An 18,677-nucleotide genomic window follows, 5' to 3' on the forward strand; every position below is an offset into this window, starting at 1 on the left:
TTATATAAAAATTAAAAAGAGATGCTAATCTGATGGTATGAGTAACAATGATCAAAGTCGAATCTCATTAAAAAAAAAAAAAAAAATTAAAAATTAAAAATTATTTTTTGAAAAAAAAATTGTGGTTTTAAAAAACATCACAAACAAATAATAGGTTTAAACACCAACTTATACAATCACATCCAACGTACACCTTATAAAGAAAATCAAATAGAGATTAACTTTAGTAGTTATCTCTCATTGTTATTTTAATTTTATTTTTTTGTTTTTGTTTTCATAACAAATTAGTTTTTTTTTTTTTTTTTTTGGTCAACAAATACATTTTTTTTTTCAACTATTTTATAAAACTAAAGTACGAGGGAATCGAGTCGATCGATTCACATTATATATATATATATACAAGTTCAAAATAATATCATATAGCATAATATTCGACTATTCTTATTATTTTAATTATATAGTATCGATATGGATGCATTGGCATCTCTGAGATTGAAGGTTTTGTCTTCAAAGAAGAAAAAGAATGATGACGATAAAGAAGATGGTGAAATAGATGATAATACTCCTTTACAGCAGCACCAGCAGCACCAGCAGCACCAGCAGCAACATCAGCAACATCAGCAACATCAGCACCAGCAATTTAGAAATAATAATAATAATAATAATAATAATAATAATAATAATAATAATAATAATAATAATAATAATAATAATAATAATAATAATAGCAATACATCATTTCATCCTTTTCATGGTGGTGGTATGCCACCACTGCCACCTCCCCCACCTCCTCCTTTAAATCAATCAAACAACAATATTCATAGTCATCATAATTTAAATCATAGCCATAATCATCTATTTGTAAGTTTCTATGCATCGCTAGAACAATAGTCTATCATCTCCCTCTAGTTACTAATGATAAATTGATTTTTAGATACAAGATAGTATCATCGATAAAGGACCCGTTGATATGGATTTAACGAATGAATCTGATATCAATATGTTACATCATATTCAACAACAACACATAATGCAACAACAACAACAGCAACAATCAAATCAATTCTTTAATCAAGGATTTCCACAGAATATGTTGTTTAAACAATCAAACTTTGTTACACCACTGCCTATTCCACCACCTCCTTTCATCCCACCACCACTGCCATCTTTCCAACCTGGCAATGGAATGTCTTCACAGTTTATTTCACCAACAATGGTCGACAATTTAAATATACAGCAACAAATTCAACAACAACAACAGCAACATCAACATATGAATGGTTACCTAAATGGATCGAGCAATAATATTAATAGCAATAATAATATGAATATGAACAACAGTAACAATGGTATGAATCAAGTCGAAAACTTACAATTACAACAGTTGTTGCAACGACAACAACAATTACATTTATTACAGCAGATTCAACAGCAGCAGCAACAACAACAACAACAACAACAACAACAACAACAACAACAACAACAACAACAACAACAACAACAACAACAGCAACAACAGCAACAACAGCAACAACAACAACAGCAACAACAGCAACAACAGCAAAATCAACAACTAGTTGGTGTTACACCAAAGAAACAAAAATTAGATAACAAGCGTGATTTACCATCACCACCTTCTACATTGTCGGTGTCAGCTACTTCTCCTTCTTCTGTTACTCCACCTACAGTTTCAACTCCACCAATAACGACGATCACCTCTGTAAACATGACAAAGAAAAAGGTAAAGAAATCGATAAAGGGATCATCTGGTTCTGTACCACCTGTATTGAACAAGACATCAGTTATCAGTACAAACAGTATTACACAACACAGCAAGAATATACCTAGTATGATTATCAATGTTGGTGAGGAAGATACTGACGATGATAACGACGACCTCAATCATCGACCTCAATCCAATCAACAAACAAACAATAGCATCAGCACCGCCGATCTGCTTGAAAATGATGTTAGCAACTATGAGGTTGAAGCCGCCCAAACAGGTCATTTTGATATTGCCACCGACGACTTGGTGGACAGCCTCGCTATGGCAAAGAAGAAAGAGTACACCAGCGAGATGGAGGATCTGAAACGACAGATCGCTGCCAAGGAAGAAGCTCTATTGCGAAAGAAGTTGGAGGAGAGAAAGAAATCAAAGTTATCCACCACCAATACACCATCGATGTCATCAGTCGCCACCGAGCCAAGCGGGTTGTCGCCAATGAATACAGCACCAACCAACGCATCTGCCACCCTTATGCTCTCGTCAGACGACGGTTCTCAGTCCTATGACAATCACAACAACAACAACAACCACACAACCAATATAGCTAGCGATAACAACATCAATAATAACAGCAGCAGCAACGATGCACCCTTTGAGAGTATAGACAACAGTCCTCTGACGAACGACGCATTGGCCGAAGAAAAGTCTGCTATGAAAAAGTTAACAACCGATCTTGTTGAAACCAATCGAATGATGGTCAAGAGTGAAGGTGAGATATTCAGAATCGAACTAGAGTTGGCCGGTGTCGAGTGTCACCGTAAGGAGTTGGAGATAAAGATCAACCAACTCAAGCAGACACTCGAGATTTACCAAGCTGACTTGGAGTCAACAGAGAAACAAGCTGAGGAATTCCAATCCAAATTGGAATCACTACGATCAACTTCTACTCTGTTACTCAAAGCATACAACAACAAGATTAAGACAATCAATCAAAAGAAACGTAAATTCGATGAACTAAGAGAATCATTCACAATGGATCCATTTTTATTGTCCGTAGTAGACAGAACAACCAACTCAATCATCCTAACTCCACACAATCAGAAAATAATAGACGAAATTTCAACCACCCCAATTTTATCACATTCAAGATTATCTAGATTTACCAACAACAACAACAATAATAATAATAATAATAATAATAATAATAATAATAATAATAATAATAATAATAATCATCAATCTTTAATAACTTCAACTTCTCTACCCTCCAATACAACAACAACTACATCAACCACAACAACTACTTCAAATAATAATAATGATATTAATAGTCCAGAGTTAAATATTGTAAGTAGAACAGCTGATGATAGTAATAGTTTGACAAATGTTTCTAGACCTAAACGTGTTATCTCGGTGGTAATGAATCCATCTATAAAGAAATCTAGTAATGTTATAGATTTATTACTTCAGGGCAAAACATTGGATCAATTTATCGATAGAATGATAAAGTATAGTGAAATCATAGTGCTGCCTAAAGTACCAGCTGGTAGCGGTGAGGCTGATTCAATGGACATAGACAATGCACTCACAGTTTATGTTGCCGAGCAGCCAACCTCTGTTTGGTGTAGCAATGATGGTTCCACAGATTTACACAAACCCATTATGAAGAGTATACTGCATGGTGTAGTTCCCGAAAAGTTAGAGACCATCTTGAATCCGATGACCATCACCAATACCTACGTCGGAAACAAGCCAATGCCCAAAGGGAAATACCAGTCGCCTCTTATGTGTCTCCGATCCTACCGATTCTCCCATACCTACACCAAGTTTTGTCCATTTACACTGACCTCCTCTATGTACTCGTCCAAGTTGAATCCAAAGAAGAAACTCTGCATGTATGAACTTGATGGTGTCTGCCGTGATCCTAAATGTACATTCCAACATCAACGTGATTATTCAATGTCCAGTAAGTAACTCTGAAAAGATGAGACATTATCAACTGATCAACTAACCCTATCTATCTATTTCTAGATAAGGAAATTATTGAGGATATTATTTCCTATGCCAACGATAAGGTAGTAGCTGTTCGAAAGGAATGTATGATGTTGTTGGATCAAAAGAAAGAGGATTCATTCCCTCAATCATTGAAGAAAGCATTTTTTAATGTGATCACAGAGAACAAACAACTCATTCTTCAAGTTGGACCATCACGTCAGAAGGTATTGGATCAAAGAAATCAACAGTTCTTGTCTGAATCGATTGCCAAGAGTAAAAAGAAAAAGAAGGAAGCTGTCGTTTATCAACCAATCAATCGTTTGCCTCAGGTTCGCACTGTTGTCAGTTCAACGGTAGTAGAAAAACCAGAGACAGAAGACTTCCTCAACATTGAGAAATATGTTGAGATTGTCAGACGTGAGAAGCACAACACTTCTAATTCACATAAAGATGAAATGAGTGATGATGAAGCACCGCCTCCCTCCGTTCCGCTCAGCTCAACAACTCGATCGATCACCACTGGCGATGACAAATCAGCTGAAGAGCCTGTCGATTCACATTGTCATGACTCGGAGGATCCAAGAGTAGAAGAGTTGGTTCATAGTTTTGGTGAGTTTGACGAGGAAGTCAGAGCTCGTTATGGAGTCACCAACGTTAGCTCCATCGAATATATGTCGAATCCAACAAGTCTGATGCTCTGCTTTGGTTATCTATGCTCATCGTCAGTCACAGACATTCTCAACAACTCTGACAAACGACAAGAAATCCTCGATAAACTCTATGACATTGTCAGTCATAATCCACACTCTGAGATCTTTTGGAAGATCTACATTGAGGTCTACTCTAGAAAGTACAGTAATTCCTCTACAGAGATCGACGAACTCATCAATGCCGCTCTCAGAACTTGCAACTCTATTGTTCTGATCTTGATGAAGCTGCAACTACCAAACACTCTGAGCCAAAAGATTTCTATAGCCACTCATACACTCACACAGATCTTCAACAAATCAGGACCATTCGAATCGCTTCCAGCGAATGAACTGTCATTCTGGTGTTTGGAGATCATTCTTACCTACTTGCGTGTCGTTCTTGAAGCTGGATGGCGTGACTCACTCATCATGGACTTCCTTCTCTTCTTTGAGCTCGACAGTAGCAAGTATGCAAATGTGTTCATGCCCAACTATAACCATTTCAAACAACGCGAACCATTCCTTCCAACCAATAGCAATGACTTGGAGTCGACACTGATGCCTCAAGAGCAGAGTTTTCTCAAGATGATATTCTTCTCGTTGGTCGTCTTCAATGAGATACCAGATGCCACTCAACTCTATGAGAATCAATCGGTCAATACGCTGGCGCCGAAGCTATTCATCATGAAATGGAAGTCTTACTTTGATGGCACTGCCTATCTTAAAGTGAGCAAAGAATATTCGGAAGCCATTGATTCAATGTTTACTGAACTCAGTGATGACACTGAAAACTATACGTTGAATCATCTTTACTTCCAATCATATGTAATACCTCAGGAGAAGTTAGTTTTTTCGGTGCAAACCAACCTTAAACAACACCCAAATCACACAAAGACTTGGTTGTTTTTAGCAAGAAGATACAGAGAGGTTAACACTCTGAAAAAGGCACTCAAAATCAATCAGGATTCATTCGAACTATTGAAAGAGTATGTTGTATCTTTAACTTTTATGAATAATACTGTAAACGCGATTGCAGCCATCGATAATAAGATATTAAAACTATTCTCAACAGATAAGGTATGTTATTTCTAAATGCATATTTAAAATTTAAAAAATATTTATTTATTTATTTATTTTTAATAATAGTCACAGGAACTATTAATTAAAGATGAAAAGATAACTACAAACTCATTATTTAATATAATACTTGGTAGAAATGATTTAACTGTATCTATAAATGCTCTGTCAATGAATTGTAAGTTAAACTAAAAAATATTTTTTATTTTTAAATTTTCTAATTTTTTTTAATTTGTTTTAAATTCATTAAAGATAAAACTATAAATGAAGATCAATATGTACACTTTTGGCTAGTCTATATAATTTATTTATATTTACAAAAGAACTACAATGATATTATACCTACAATGAAGCAAGCACTCACCCGTTTAACTTCGTTATCCGATAAGAAGTTAGTTTGGAAAGAGTATGATAAATTTATTTATTTAAATAATTACATCTTAATAACATCTCTCTATACTATTTAAGGTTACTCTATTTATCTATCAATTGTTTAAATACACCAGATATAGATTCATTGGTTGATCAATATTTCCAAGAGGTCCCAACTGAATTCAACTATCCACTGGAGAAGTATCTAAATATGGTGCCACATGAAACACCTCATATCTTTAGGAATGCACTTAAACCACCAGTTTTAAAGGTAAGTTATTGATTTTTGCGATAATGTATTTTTACATCAAACTTTAACTATTTTTTATATCCTAGGATTATCATTTACACAATGAGATATTGGAGCAATATATTGGAATCAAAAACTCCTCTGTACCACTGTTGAGAAAATGTGTTTTGCTTTTCCCAGATAACCATTTCATTTTTTCAAAGTTTGTCTTTTGTTTAATTTTTTTTGCTAAGATTTTCTTTTATAATCCATCCATCTCGATTAACCTATATATACTATTTCTATTTCTAAAAATTTCTACTTTTAGGTATATCAAGTCGATCGCTGAGAGTAAAAAACTTTGAAAATATAAAGAATATTCTGACGACCATCACACCAAAGCGAGACATTTCTCTGTCCATATGGAAACTGTATGGTCTCCACCTAACTCTATCCAGATGCCCCATAGCATCTCTACCTAAATTGAGTTCATCAATGAATTCTAAATTTCGGGTATATAGTTAAATGATTTTAACTAATTTGTTTTTTTTTTTCTTTTATATCTTTCTTTTTTTTTTTTTTTTATTTGTAAATTTCAGATCACTCCAAGCAGCCATTGAATTTAACCAGTCCAACCAACAGATATTGAAATTGTACAAGAATGTATTAAGTTACCATCCTTACAACTATGATATTTGGATCAAGAGAATTTTGTTTGAAAAGAAAATCAATCCTACCAGCTACCATTCCATAGTTTCGACAAGTATCGAGAGCGCACAACAATATGGGGTCAACCTTTGGATATCTAATAATTAAATCTTTTTTTGATTATTAAATTAATATTATTAACTTTAGATTATTTTCTTTTTTCTCTCTCTTCCTTTCTCACAGAGCACTTTCATCCACAACACACCTCCTTATTTTTCACTATCTCTTATTTTAGATATTTTATTTAAATATTTTAAAACAATGTATTCTTTAAAGAAAAAAAAAAATAAATAAAAAATTATATAATTTAGAATAAATAATTAGGTTTTTATTGTTATGGAGAAAGATATTAACAAAAAAAGAACAATTAATTGTTTTTTAACTCTATTGTTGATTAATAATTCTGAAGACAATTATTTATTTAACTGAAGAAAAGATACGTGACTCTTCATGTGCTATGTGATCAGAAAGATCGGTAATTGATTTATCGATCATTGGTTTCCAATAAATATTATCGTAGGATTGTGAAGTCTGTGGGTTTGATATACCAATAAATACCGCTCTTCTCCAAGATCTGCTGACTCGTGTACATATCATTAGTGATCGGAAATCTAAAAGTTTAAAGATTTTTTCTAGAGTTGCATTATCTGTACGTAGGTGGATGTCCACCATAGGGATTACCGTTAGACAAGATTCAAGAGGTGCAGGATGTGATAAAACATAAAGTGTTTGTAAAATTTTTTTGAAATTTGGTCTAACCAACGGATTGGCATTCCAACACTTTTGTATGAGATCGGAAATGATATTTGGGACTGAATCTGGTATTTTAGGTCTACCTCCCTGTAATACGAAATTTACTCTTGCAAATTCGTGCATATCTGCAAATGGTGTTTGTCTTGTAAACTAAAAGATCATTAAAATTGATTAATAAATGAAATGAGATAATGATAACATTTGAATGTCAACTTACCAACTCCCATAAAACTATACCAAATGAATATACGTCGGCAGATTGAGTATACTTTTCACCTTTGATAACTTCCTCTGCCATATAGACTGGTGTACCTATGACAGTCATATTCAATTGATTCTGGAATATCTTGGAGGTACCGAAATCAATCAACTTGACGCTATAGTCTTCTTTCACCAAGAAGTTGGCTGATTTCACGTCACGATGAATAAGAGATTTCGAATGGAGGAAATCGAGTGATTGTGCTGCCTCCACTGCCATATTATGAATAAGATAGAGTGGTGGTGGACTGTTGTTCTCCCTAACATAGGACTCCAGTGCTTGCATCAGATTACCACGACTGCAATATTCTGTGACAATGAATGGCGTCCCTGTGTTTTGTGTATGAGCACCCAAGCATTTGACAACACGTGGATGCTGAGATACACAAGCAATGGTTACCTCCTTGAAAAACAATGGCCACTCAAAGCCAAGACCCTCGATCGATAGCTGTTTGATAGCAACATCATTACCTTCGAAACGACCTTGATAGACTGTACACAACGGTGATTCATACAACATTTCACCGAAAATAACCTGTTGAGGATCCAACTCACGATGAACATTACAATTCCTTGTGGACGCTTTCAATATTAACTCTAACCAATCTGGATGTTTTTCAATAATACTTCTACATGGTTCTATTATATAACAAACACAGTATTAATAAATTGTGCCAACATCTTAAACCTACAGATACTCATTACCTTTTTTAAAATATGTGCCAAGAAGAGTAACAATACCATCACTACTACTAATTTCATCGACCTGTAACTTTTCAGATAGATTATCCTTCTCTACACATAATGTCGCCAATGCTTCAATAATTCTTGAACTAAAATATAAAGGTAATAATGTTTCTTGATATTATTTTTGTAAGTAAGCTATAAAAAGTAGGTTTCAATTAATTATACATACCATTTTCAAATAATTTTAATAGTATTGCAAATAATTTAAGTGATAATGTATTTAATATTGCTATTGTTTGTTGATTTATACTTTGATGACTGTTATTATTATTATTATTATTATTATTGTTGTTGTTGTTGTTATTATTTTGACTACTACTTAGTATAGGTGATAATGGTGTTGATTTTATAGTTTTTAAATAGAAAATGTACAGTGTGGATAGTGTATTAAGTGTTTCTTGATCGGCAAAATGAATGATATTCTCTGATGTGAACATCAGACGATAGAGAATCGATAGCATTATGAACTGTCCAATGTCATTCCTCGATGTTATACTGTAGTGAAGATCAGCACTGACCTTCATTTCACCGAGTATCTTTGATGATTTAGTATGTGTTTCTTTTGTCATTGACTTACTATGTATCTCTGTAGTAGTACCTATTTGACATGAATTAATAGTTGTTCCACTACCACCAAGTGTACTACCACTACCACCTCCGACTACACTATCCGCTGATCCAAATGATTCATATTGCAACGATAATATATATCTGAATGTTGTATCATCTACTCTCACCTTACTAGAATAGAATGAATGAATAAAGAATAATATTAATAAGTTGATCAATAAATATAATACTTATTGTTTAACGATATCAAATCAAACCTACTTGAATATATCATAGTATTTCTTATTATAAATTTTCTTGATTGTATCTTCAGCGGTGATCATCTTTATCCATGTTTTTAAGTTATCTTTTAGAAGCTGTCCAGACTGTACCATTGTCTCACCATATTTTACAAATAGATCTAAATTGTTTTTGATACCAATATAATTGCCAATAAGATATTTTGATTGCAATGCCTCTATTGTTATTCTAATAATACATACGTTTTGAAGACTTTGAAAACATCTTTTTAAATTTATTTGACAATCCAGATGATTTCTTTTGGTGTTTTGAAACGGTACCACCACAATGATGATTACTATACTCCTTTAATTGTATACATTTATTATGAACAACAATCTGACATTCTATTTGATAAAGTAGATATTGAGTGTTAATACAAGTAGAGTTAGATTGATAGTAGTAAGAAAATGACAAATGATAGATTACTTGAACACATTGCTATTTGATTTGGTAATGATAGAACAGGCCCACCAGATTGACAGAATTTACATTCTGTAGGCTCGCTCAATACTGGATTGGGTACAAATTGATGATTTGCATGTTGTAATTGTAATTGTGATGAACTATTACTTTGTTGCATCATCTTTGCCTATTGTGTCAATAAACAAAAAAAAAAAACTAAATTTATTTCTTTTTCTTTTCTCTCTATTCTATTTATTGTTGTTTCTAAACTATACAAAATGTTATGCCTTCTATGCTGAATAATCGATAAATTAAATGTAAGGAAAATAATAATAAACTAAACTCTGTAAGATGATTTTGAAAAAAAAGGTTGACAGGTGAAGTGAAACAAATCAAAATTATTTGAAATTTTAAAAAAAAAAATGACATGATTTATTCAGTGTGAAATAAAACAAAACAAAAAAAAAAAGTTAAAAATGGAATCCAAAAATATTAATGCTTGTATATTAAAAGATAAATGATCTTTTATTTTTAAATTATTATGATTTTAAAGACAACATTGATCTTTTGCTTTTTTTGGGTACAAATAAATCAAGCATAATTATATTATGTTTGAGTATAAATTATTTTAATATAGTATAATTAAATTATTTTAATTGATATTAATACATAATAAAATTAATATTATAATTTATTTTTGGTTTTTTTTGATTTTTTTTACAAATTTATATAGATATATATTGAAGTCTGTCATTTTTTTAAAAGGTTAAAAAAAAAACTGACATCTTATTATAAGCTTGATAATTTAATCTTGGTTCTTCTTGATCTCACTGAGCAAAGCTGGACGAGCACTTGGTTTGATGTGAACCTCTTTGTCGATGACTGGAGCAGAAGCATCCTTGGTTGGCTCGACGTGAGTCAAGTTGTGGCTTCCTTGGATCTCATTGAGCAAGGCACCATGTTGATTTGGCTTGATGGTGACACCGGCTAAAAATTAATTAATTGGAAATAATAATAATAATAAGAAACAATTAGAAAAATGTCTAATCTAATATTATTGATGATGGTTTGTAGATAAAAAAAAAATAGAAATGTAAAGACAAGAACTACATACCATCAATCTTTGGGGCAGAGGCATCTTTGGTCTCGACATGGGCCAAACCGGATGGTCCCTTTTGGATTTCGTTGAATAAAGCAGCGTTGGACATTGTTATAAGTATAATTAAATTTAATATATGATTAGATTATTATGAAATTGAATTGAAAGCTTAAGCTTTGAACCACTCAATTTAATATAAACCAAAAATAAAAAAGTAATTTAAAAAATAAATAAATTTTAATTAAATTTTGGTGGCTCAGAGCCACCCATCAAAGCCTAAAATGTGAAAAAAATCAAAAACAAATTTAATATTAATTATTTAATATCAACAAAAAAAAAAACAAATTATTTCTTTTAAAAGAAAATCACATTAATAATGATATTTTTAATTTTTGGGTTAAAAATTGGGTTTTTATTCACTATTCACAAAGTGATAATGTATTCACACCAAAAACAAACTATCATCATTTTAATTATTTGATTATTATTTAATTTTAAATTTGTTTTTGAACTTACCCCACCAAATGAAACTGAATGGGTTTGAAAAAAAAAAAAAAAACAAAAACAAAACAACATTTTTTCACATAAAATTGGGCATCTTTGGCAATTTTATATTAAATCATTGAAAAAAATATCATAAACAGAAAGTGATCATAGATAAATCGAGATTATTAATAGAGTTTTTTTTTCTTATACAATCAAAATGAGTCCATTTTTAAAACAACCCAAAAATGAAAATTAAAACTTTCAAAAAAAGGTTAAAAGACAATACAGATGTGTTGGAATCAATTAATGTTGACCTATCATATGATGTTTATCAACGTTTTTTTTTTTTTTTTGTTAATTAATATTTATTTTTTAATTGGTTTATCTAAAGTTGATTCCAACTGTTTCTTATGTGCCAATACACACGCAGTTGAGCAATAGGTGAACGAAAGTCTTTCAAATGGAGTCGATAGTATGTTGGTGAAACATTGTGTACATTTTTTGACTGGACCGCTGTATCCACCCAGTCTGGCCTCAGCAGCAAGTGCACGACGCTCTCTATCGGTTAGCAATGAGTCTTTTGCCTGTCGTTCGGCCTTGACCGACTCTAGCAGCTTGAGTTCCGCCAGTTTGGCTTGCTTTGCCTTCTCTTCCTCGACAGCACGCTGTTGCTCATCGAGCTTCGCTTGTCTCTCTGCGGCTTTCTTTGCCTTCTCCTTCTCTTTCTGATTCTTTTTCTTTTTCTTTTTGTTTTCCTCACGCTCGACCAACATCTCTTTGGTCAGTGGTGGTATTCTTGCTTTTAAATAATCCCATTCGTCGAGATGATCTCCTGCCCACTCTCTGAGCAAATCTCTAGCCTGATTGGATGCCACCTCATAGACAGTTTCCTTTCTGAAACCCTCAACGGTTGGATCGGCACCATTATCCATCAACAGCTTGACAATCTCCAAACTACCATCTGCAGCAGCTCTGTGTAATGCAGTTCTAAAATGCCAACTTGGAATGCAAACATCAATATCATCTGGTAATGCTCTTACTAAATATTCTACCATTTTAAAATCTTTTTTCTGTTGAAATCAAATTGATTAGATATAAATATAACATTGAAAATAATAATCAAAAAACATACTTGAACTGCAATAAATAATGGTGTCATTAATGAATCTGATTGAGTTGGTATTGGTAATTCATATTGATCGTCTTCCTCCAATAAATGTATAACTTTATCCAAATCCTTGTTTCTTGTTGCTTCAAACAATGGATCTTTTTCATATTCACTATGAACCACCTCGGTTGGTTCCACTGGTTTCTCTGGCTCTGCGGTTGTTGTAGTGGTGGTGGTGATGGTGTCCTGTGATTCTTGTTGTGGTGTAATTGGTGTCAGTGGTACCTCTTCAAACAATCCGATATCAACAGAGTACAGCCAGTTTGATACACGCTGATTCTCGGCAAACGTTGGTCTGATAATTGGGAATGGAACGACTTGAATACGTGGGTCGTTTGTTGGTATTGGACCGCTGTTATCGGGCGGCAGCAAAATATCACGAGTATTTCCTTTTGGCGCAAAGATATAGATCTTTTTGCACTCTTTGAGATGTGCATTCCAACCACGCATAATGCCAATCACTTCTTCACGTAGACGCTTCTCGTTGTAACGACGCAAGAACGATCCTGCCGATCCTGCAACTCCACCCTCCTGATCCTTCTTGGCCTGACTACCACCCTGTCCCTTACGCACCGTGTATCGGTGGAGTGTCTTGTGCTCGATCGCTTTGGGTGCTTGGCCGCCAGCGACCAACTGGTAGACAGCACCACTGAACCTACCACCGGAACACAAAAGAATAGCCCACTTTCCAGTGGTCTCTGTACAGATCGCTTTGAATTGAGCGAGTTGTACGTCCTCTTGGTGAGTAGTACTATCCTGTAGAATGGCACGCCAGATGGTGAATTCCAACTTTAGCTCCTTGTGAATGAACGACAGCTTTGGAGTGTATGCATCGTTTGCGCTTGTGAATAGGTAGTTCTGCATTGTTGGATCGGAAATATCGATCTTATCGACATCACGTGCAATTCTCTTGAGCAACTTCTCCTCGTCTCCGACGCTGTCGTTGGTGTTGTCGTCATCGGAACTGTCATAGTCTGAACTGTCGTCAGAGCTACTGTCTGCAGCCTGTGCAGCGGCTGCCTCCATCATCGCTGAGAACTCCTCGGATGTCACTGGAGTCATCGAAGCCAACTTTAACTTTATATTGTATCTGTGTAGTGCCGATCTGTAATGTTGATTTCTCAACTCACGATCATTAAATCTCATTATACAGGTATTACAAACATGATCAAATTCATTATTATTACTCTCACCACTAGTTTTGCTATCTTGTTGTGGTGTTGCTAGTTGTTGTGGTGCAGCTGGTTGTTGTGGTAATTGATATATAGGTGTATTTGGTTGATGTACTTTCGATGATAGTACCTCTAAACTCTTGTGTGTATCACCTTTAAACAAAGCAGATGATGCTAATTGGAATATACTGACTCTTTTCATTTTTAAAATATATATATAAATAAGAATCTAATTAAAAAAATGTGAAACTTTCTTTTGTTTTGTTTTTTTTTTTGTTTATAAAAATTGATTTATAAATGTAAAAATAGATATAGAAAGATTGATTAAATATTTATAATGTTTAAATATTCAATGATATATACTGTTTAAAATAAAGAATTATAGAAAATATATATTAAACTAAACTTTATAAATATAAATAAATCTTAAGTATAATTTTTGTGCTTAAAAAAACGAATAAATTTCAAATTCTCAATTACATTGTTATAGTCTCAAAGAAAGAAAATTGTTATCAAAAGATTCATAATGGGAATAAAAACAGAATCATTATGTTTCTCTGTTTTCAAGCACAATTGTTCTGTTTTGGTTTTTTTCTATTTTTTTTTACAAAATTTTTAACTTATTTTTGAAAAACGAGACCAAAGTGAAAAAGTAAAAAAAAAATTTGTGAAAAAAAAAAAACAAAAAAAAAAAAAAAACTTTTAAAATTGTTGGTTGGAGTGAAATAAAATAAACGAAAATGTCCCCAATTAATTAACTTAGATTTTATTCTCAGCTTTATATGAATAGAATAAAATCAATATTTGTTATAAATATATATTTTTTCGATGTATACATATTCGATACTCTCAACTCATTCGTTCGTTCGTTTTTTAAAATTAATTTTATATTTTATAATATAAAAAAAAATAATAATTTGTATGTAAAGTTTTTTTTTTTTTATATACTTTATATATTTATACAAATACTTATATACCCTATATATATATATATATTTTTATTTTTATTTTTATTTTTATTTATATTTATATGTTTATTATTTATTTATTTATTTTTATTATATTATATAATAATTTAAATGTTGTTTGTTTTATTTATTTTATTTGGTTGGTTGATTTGTTAGATATTTAAATTGGGTAAGATATGCTTATTTTTGCTGGCATGTATATATAGTTTAGATCGTTTAACTGTATATATACATACCAGTAAAGGTAGGCATTAATATTCAATATTATATAAAGTTTTTACTCAATTTAAATATTCTCCAATTCCAACAACAAATACAAAAATGTTAAAACAACGTATGTTGGAATTGTCGAATAGTGTGTTGCAAATATTTGAAATTTTAATTTGCTTAGGAAAGCAATACGACAATTGTCCATTCTTTCTCTTTTATATATATTAAAACCAACCACTCTTTATCCTCATGAGTAAAGTTAAGCTGGAATCTGTAGCCGTGCCAAATGGAAACTCAAAAGCGCCACCAAAACACTTTTATTACCTGAAGTTCTTTTTTTCAAACAAAAAAAAAACCGGTGGGAAGTGTTAATTTTTTTTCTGTTGTTTTTTTTTCTTTTTTTTTTTTCTTTTTTTTTTTTTTGAATTCAAAAAAAAAAAAAAAAATTGCTAATGGGCTGGTAAATATTGAGGTGGGGTGAAAAAACAAAATAGAAAACAAAATTTTGAAAAATAAAAATTAAATTTTTGGTTTTTTTTTTCCAAGCAATGTGTGTCACAGAAAAAAAAAAGAACAAAAATTCCCTCACAATAATCAATTTTCTCACATATAAAAACCACCTCACTCTAGATACATATAATAATAATAATAATATAAGTTTAATTTTTTCAGTGTTCAATTCATTTATTAATTAATAATTAAAAATAACAATACAAAGAGAAAGAAAGAAATAAATATTATTTTATTTGATGTGTGTTTTTTTTTGTTTTGTTGTGTGTTTGTGAGAAAATAATAAAAGAAATTTGTGAAAATATAACAAATAAATAAATAACAAATCAGTTAAGCAAACAAAACAAAAACAGAGACAAAAATTAAAATAAATTCAAAATTTGAAAGCAAATATACATAATTATAATTATTTAAAAGTTAGTTTAGTAGTAGTTAAGTTTTTATTAGTACAGAAAGAAAATAGATTATTTAGACAATTAATTATTATTAGCTTTTAATTCTTGTTTGTCAATATCATTTTCGAAAAAAAAAAAAAAAAAAAAAGACAGTTGTTTATATACATTTAGCAGTTCAATTATTTATTTATTTATCGATTATTTTTATATATTTAGTTTTTTTTTGTATATTAGATTTTTAGTTTTATATTATTTGATATTTTTTTTCAAACAAATAATATTATCACATACAGTCAAAATTAGAGGCATGCAGTAGTAATAGCAACAATAAGTTTTATACAGCAAAATTCAATACCAAGAAGAAATAAAAACATAAAATATAAACAACTCTATTACACTATATAACAATAGATAAATAACGTATATCATATATAATAGTTGGTAGTTAGATAGATAGCTAGTTAGTAATTAGTAAAGTGTAAAGATCCTACCTCAATTTGTTGAGTACACTCCAATTATGGTGGTTCAGTATACAGAAAGTGAATTCGTTCCCTCGGTCAAGAATCCATATGAAGGTAAATGTAGAACAATCGTTATCTTATACTCTATATATTAATAATTATATATTTTTTTGGATTATATATATTTAGATATGAATTATAATGATTGTGATTTATTCACACCAAATCTTTCCATTTTGATCGATGCCATTTCAACTCAAGGCAAAATGGAGGATGCACAGAACGATGAAGAAAATGTAGACATCAATGCGATCGACAACGAACCTTCACCCATTTTAAATAGTAACAACAATAACAATAGTCATCGTCATATCAGTAACAACAATAACGATGTCGAAGATGACGATGGTTTTGTTATCAATCATTCCTATGATTTAAATAATAATAGTATCCATATAAATTCAAAAGGTAATATCGAATCATACATTTCATCATAAAACTTCATTTATTAATTATATATGACTATAATTTCTATAAACAGATCAAAAGAATCAGATTCCATGTTCATCTTTGAAAGACTATGAGATATCAAAGTTGCCGCTTAGAAAGAGACATCTGGTGCCAGATAGTGCCTATTATAATATACATCAGTGCTTGTCATCCCCGCAGTCTCCGCCAACACCAAAGCAATCATTGTTGAATCCTTTTGGCAATGGTACTATCATGGGAGAATGCACCGAGCAGAGAGTGCCTTCTCCAAATAGCAGTGGCACCAGCAATAATGTTGTGATGAGATCTTCGATGAAACTCACTGAAGAAGACGATGTCGATGTCGAGGGAGTCGAGGACGAAGAGCAAAAGATTGCCCAACAACACCAAACCATAGTAGAAACCACCACAACCACCTCGAACAACGTAGAGATCAATAATTCTAATCACACAGTAGTAAAGGCCGAGAATACTTTAGTTAAAGTCGAGAGTGATCAAGAGTTAGAAGTTGATATTTTAATGGATGATGAAGACAACCGAGTCAAAGAGATCCCACAACAGCAACAACAACAACAACAACAACAACAACAAAACCATCACCATGTAAAGAGAGAAAGAGAAAGAGAAAGAGACAATCACAGAGAAAGAGAAAGAGAAAAAGATAAATCATCACATAGCAATAATCATAACCATCACCATAACATCAACAACAACTCTAGTAGTAACAACAATAACAACAATAATAATAATAATAATAATAATGATAATACAAAGAAAAGATTGAAACCTTCATCCAAGAAAGAACACCGCGATGGTCACAAGAAGTTAAAGGTTCACCATGGAATTAAATCACAACACCACAGAGACAACACAAATATATTAGATGACTCTGATTCTGATTCATCCATGTCCGAGGCCGAAGAAGATCGTTCCCGCGACAACAGACTTTACTGTATATGTAGAAAGAAGTACGATTCCAACTCCTTTATGATTGCCTGTGACAAGTGCGATGAGTGGTATCACGGAGAGTGCGTAAACATCTCTGAGAAAGACGCCAAGAGAATCGACAGATATGTGTGCATGAAATGTAAAAAGAAAGATAAATCATTATCAATCCCAACCAGTAACCTCAATAACAACACCAATAATAATAATAACCACAACTCACCAAGACTCTCACCCAACCAGATATCACAAAAAACCTCGCCAACCCTCACCAATTCACCGTTTATAGATATAAATTCTCCATCCACTCCACCCAAGAACATTATTACCAACTCACCACCTCACTCATCGTCGTCGTCGTCGACATACCAAACCATTAACAACCGTCCAAAGTGTGCCTATTCCAAGTGTAATAGTTTCCCAACTGGTACCTCCAAGTACTGCTCCAAAGAGTGTGGAGTAGCCAATGCCAAGGAACTCCTCCACAAGAATCCGTCACTCCATAGATCCATCCTATCCTCAGGAAACCATCCCATCAACCCCTCTGCCTCCCCCCAAAAGGTGTTGCCTACCAACTCTGACAATCCACTTACACAGAAGCTCATGTCGACCTCCAACTGCGACGACATCAGCAAGCTCCAGGCCATCACCCTGAAGCGTTCAGAGATAGAATCAAAACTCAAAAAACTCGAGATGAAGTGTTCAGAGTTTGAGAAAACCATTCAAATGACTAAATTCAAAGTTGAATCATTGTCAACACCAGATATGTACAGTATTAACAATCATAACAATCAAAGCAACTCGCCTCCAACCAATACACCCTGCACATTCCCCCTCAAAGAATCACCCAATGGAATATGTGGTGTTTTAAATTGTACAAATCACACCAACTGGGAGAAGAGAAAGAGAGATTTATTTTCAAAAGAACAATCTTATTATGTTAAGTTTTTTTTTTTATTAACTATG

At 32.4% G+C, this 18,677-nt stretch overlaps 5 protein-coding genes across 5 annotated transcripts; 2 read left to right on the top strand and 3 right to left on the bottom strand.

Moving 5' to 3' along the window:
* Positions 1-468: 468 nt before the first annotated feature.
* PPL_11151 (uncharacterized protein) lies at positions 469-6,142 on the top strand (the record flags this gene model as incomplete). Its single annotated transcript, XM_020581908.1, has 6 exons — positions 469-861; positions 935-3,692; positions 3,758-5,487; positions 5,557-5,665; positions 5,740-5,878; positions 5,956-6,142. 6 exons carry the CDS (start codon positions 469-471, stop codon positions 6,140-6,142), a joined length of 5,316 nt encoding a protein of 1,771 aa, XP_020427211.1.
* Positions 6,143-7,213: 1,071 nt separating this feature from the next.
* Positions 7,214-10,562, bottom strand: PPL_11152 (PKC domain-containing protein; the record flags this gene model as incomplete). The annotated part of the gene is made up of 8 exons (XM_020581909.1): positions 7,214-7,699; positions 7,767-8,446; positions 8,513-8,640; positions 8,720-9,295; positions 9,386-9,581; positions 9,607-9,750; positions 9,833-9,995; positions 10,530-10,562. The coding sequence occupies 8 exons, from the start codon at positions 10,560-10,562 to the stop codon at positions 7,214-7,216; spliced, it is 2,406 nt and encodes an 801-aa protein (XP_020427212.1).
* A 51-nt stretch (positions 10,563-10,613) lies between these two features.
* On the bottom strand, positions 10,614-11,016 carry abnA (actobindin; the record flags this gene model as incomplete). Its single annotated transcript, XM_020581910.1, has 2 exons — positions 10,614-10,795; positions 10,923-11,016. 2 exons carry the CDS (start codon positions 11,014-11,016, stop codon positions 10,614-10,616), a joined length of 276 nt encoding a protein of 91 aa, XP_020427213.1.
* A 742-nt stretch (positions 11,017-11,758) lies between these two features.
* On the bottom strand, positions 11,759-13,935 carry PPL_11154 (uncharacterized protein; the record flags this gene model as incomplete). Its single annotated transcript, XM_020581911.1, has 2 exons — positions 11,759-12,463; positions 12,526-13,935. 2 exons carry the CDS (start codon positions 13,933-13,935, stop codon positions 11,759-11,761), a joined length of 2,115 nt encoding a protein of 704 aa, XP_020427214.1.
* A 1,087-nt stretch (positions 13,936-15,022) lies between these two features.
* On the top strand, positions 15,023-18,217 carry PPL_11155 (PHD Zn finger-containing protein; the record flags this gene model as incomplete). Its single annotated transcript, XM_020581912.1, has 6 exons — positions 15,023-15,035; positions 15,839-15,857; positions 16,294-16,391; positions 16,467-16,745; positions 16,819-18,120; positions 18,165-18,217. The coding sequence occupies 6 exons, from the start codon at positions 15,023-15,025 to the stop codon at positions 18,215-18,217; spliced, it is 1,764 nt and encodes a 587-aa protein (XP_020427215.1).
* Between the last annotated feature and the right edge of the window lie 460 nt (positions 18,218-18,677).

This window comes from Heterostelium album (assembly GCF_000004825.1).
Source record: "Heterostelium album PN500 unplaced genomic scaffold PPL_scaffold13, whole genome shotgun sequence".
Classification (NCBI taxonomy): domain Eukaryota; phylum Evosea; class Eumycetozoa; order Acytosteliales; family Acytosteliaceae; genus Heterostelium; species Heterostelium album.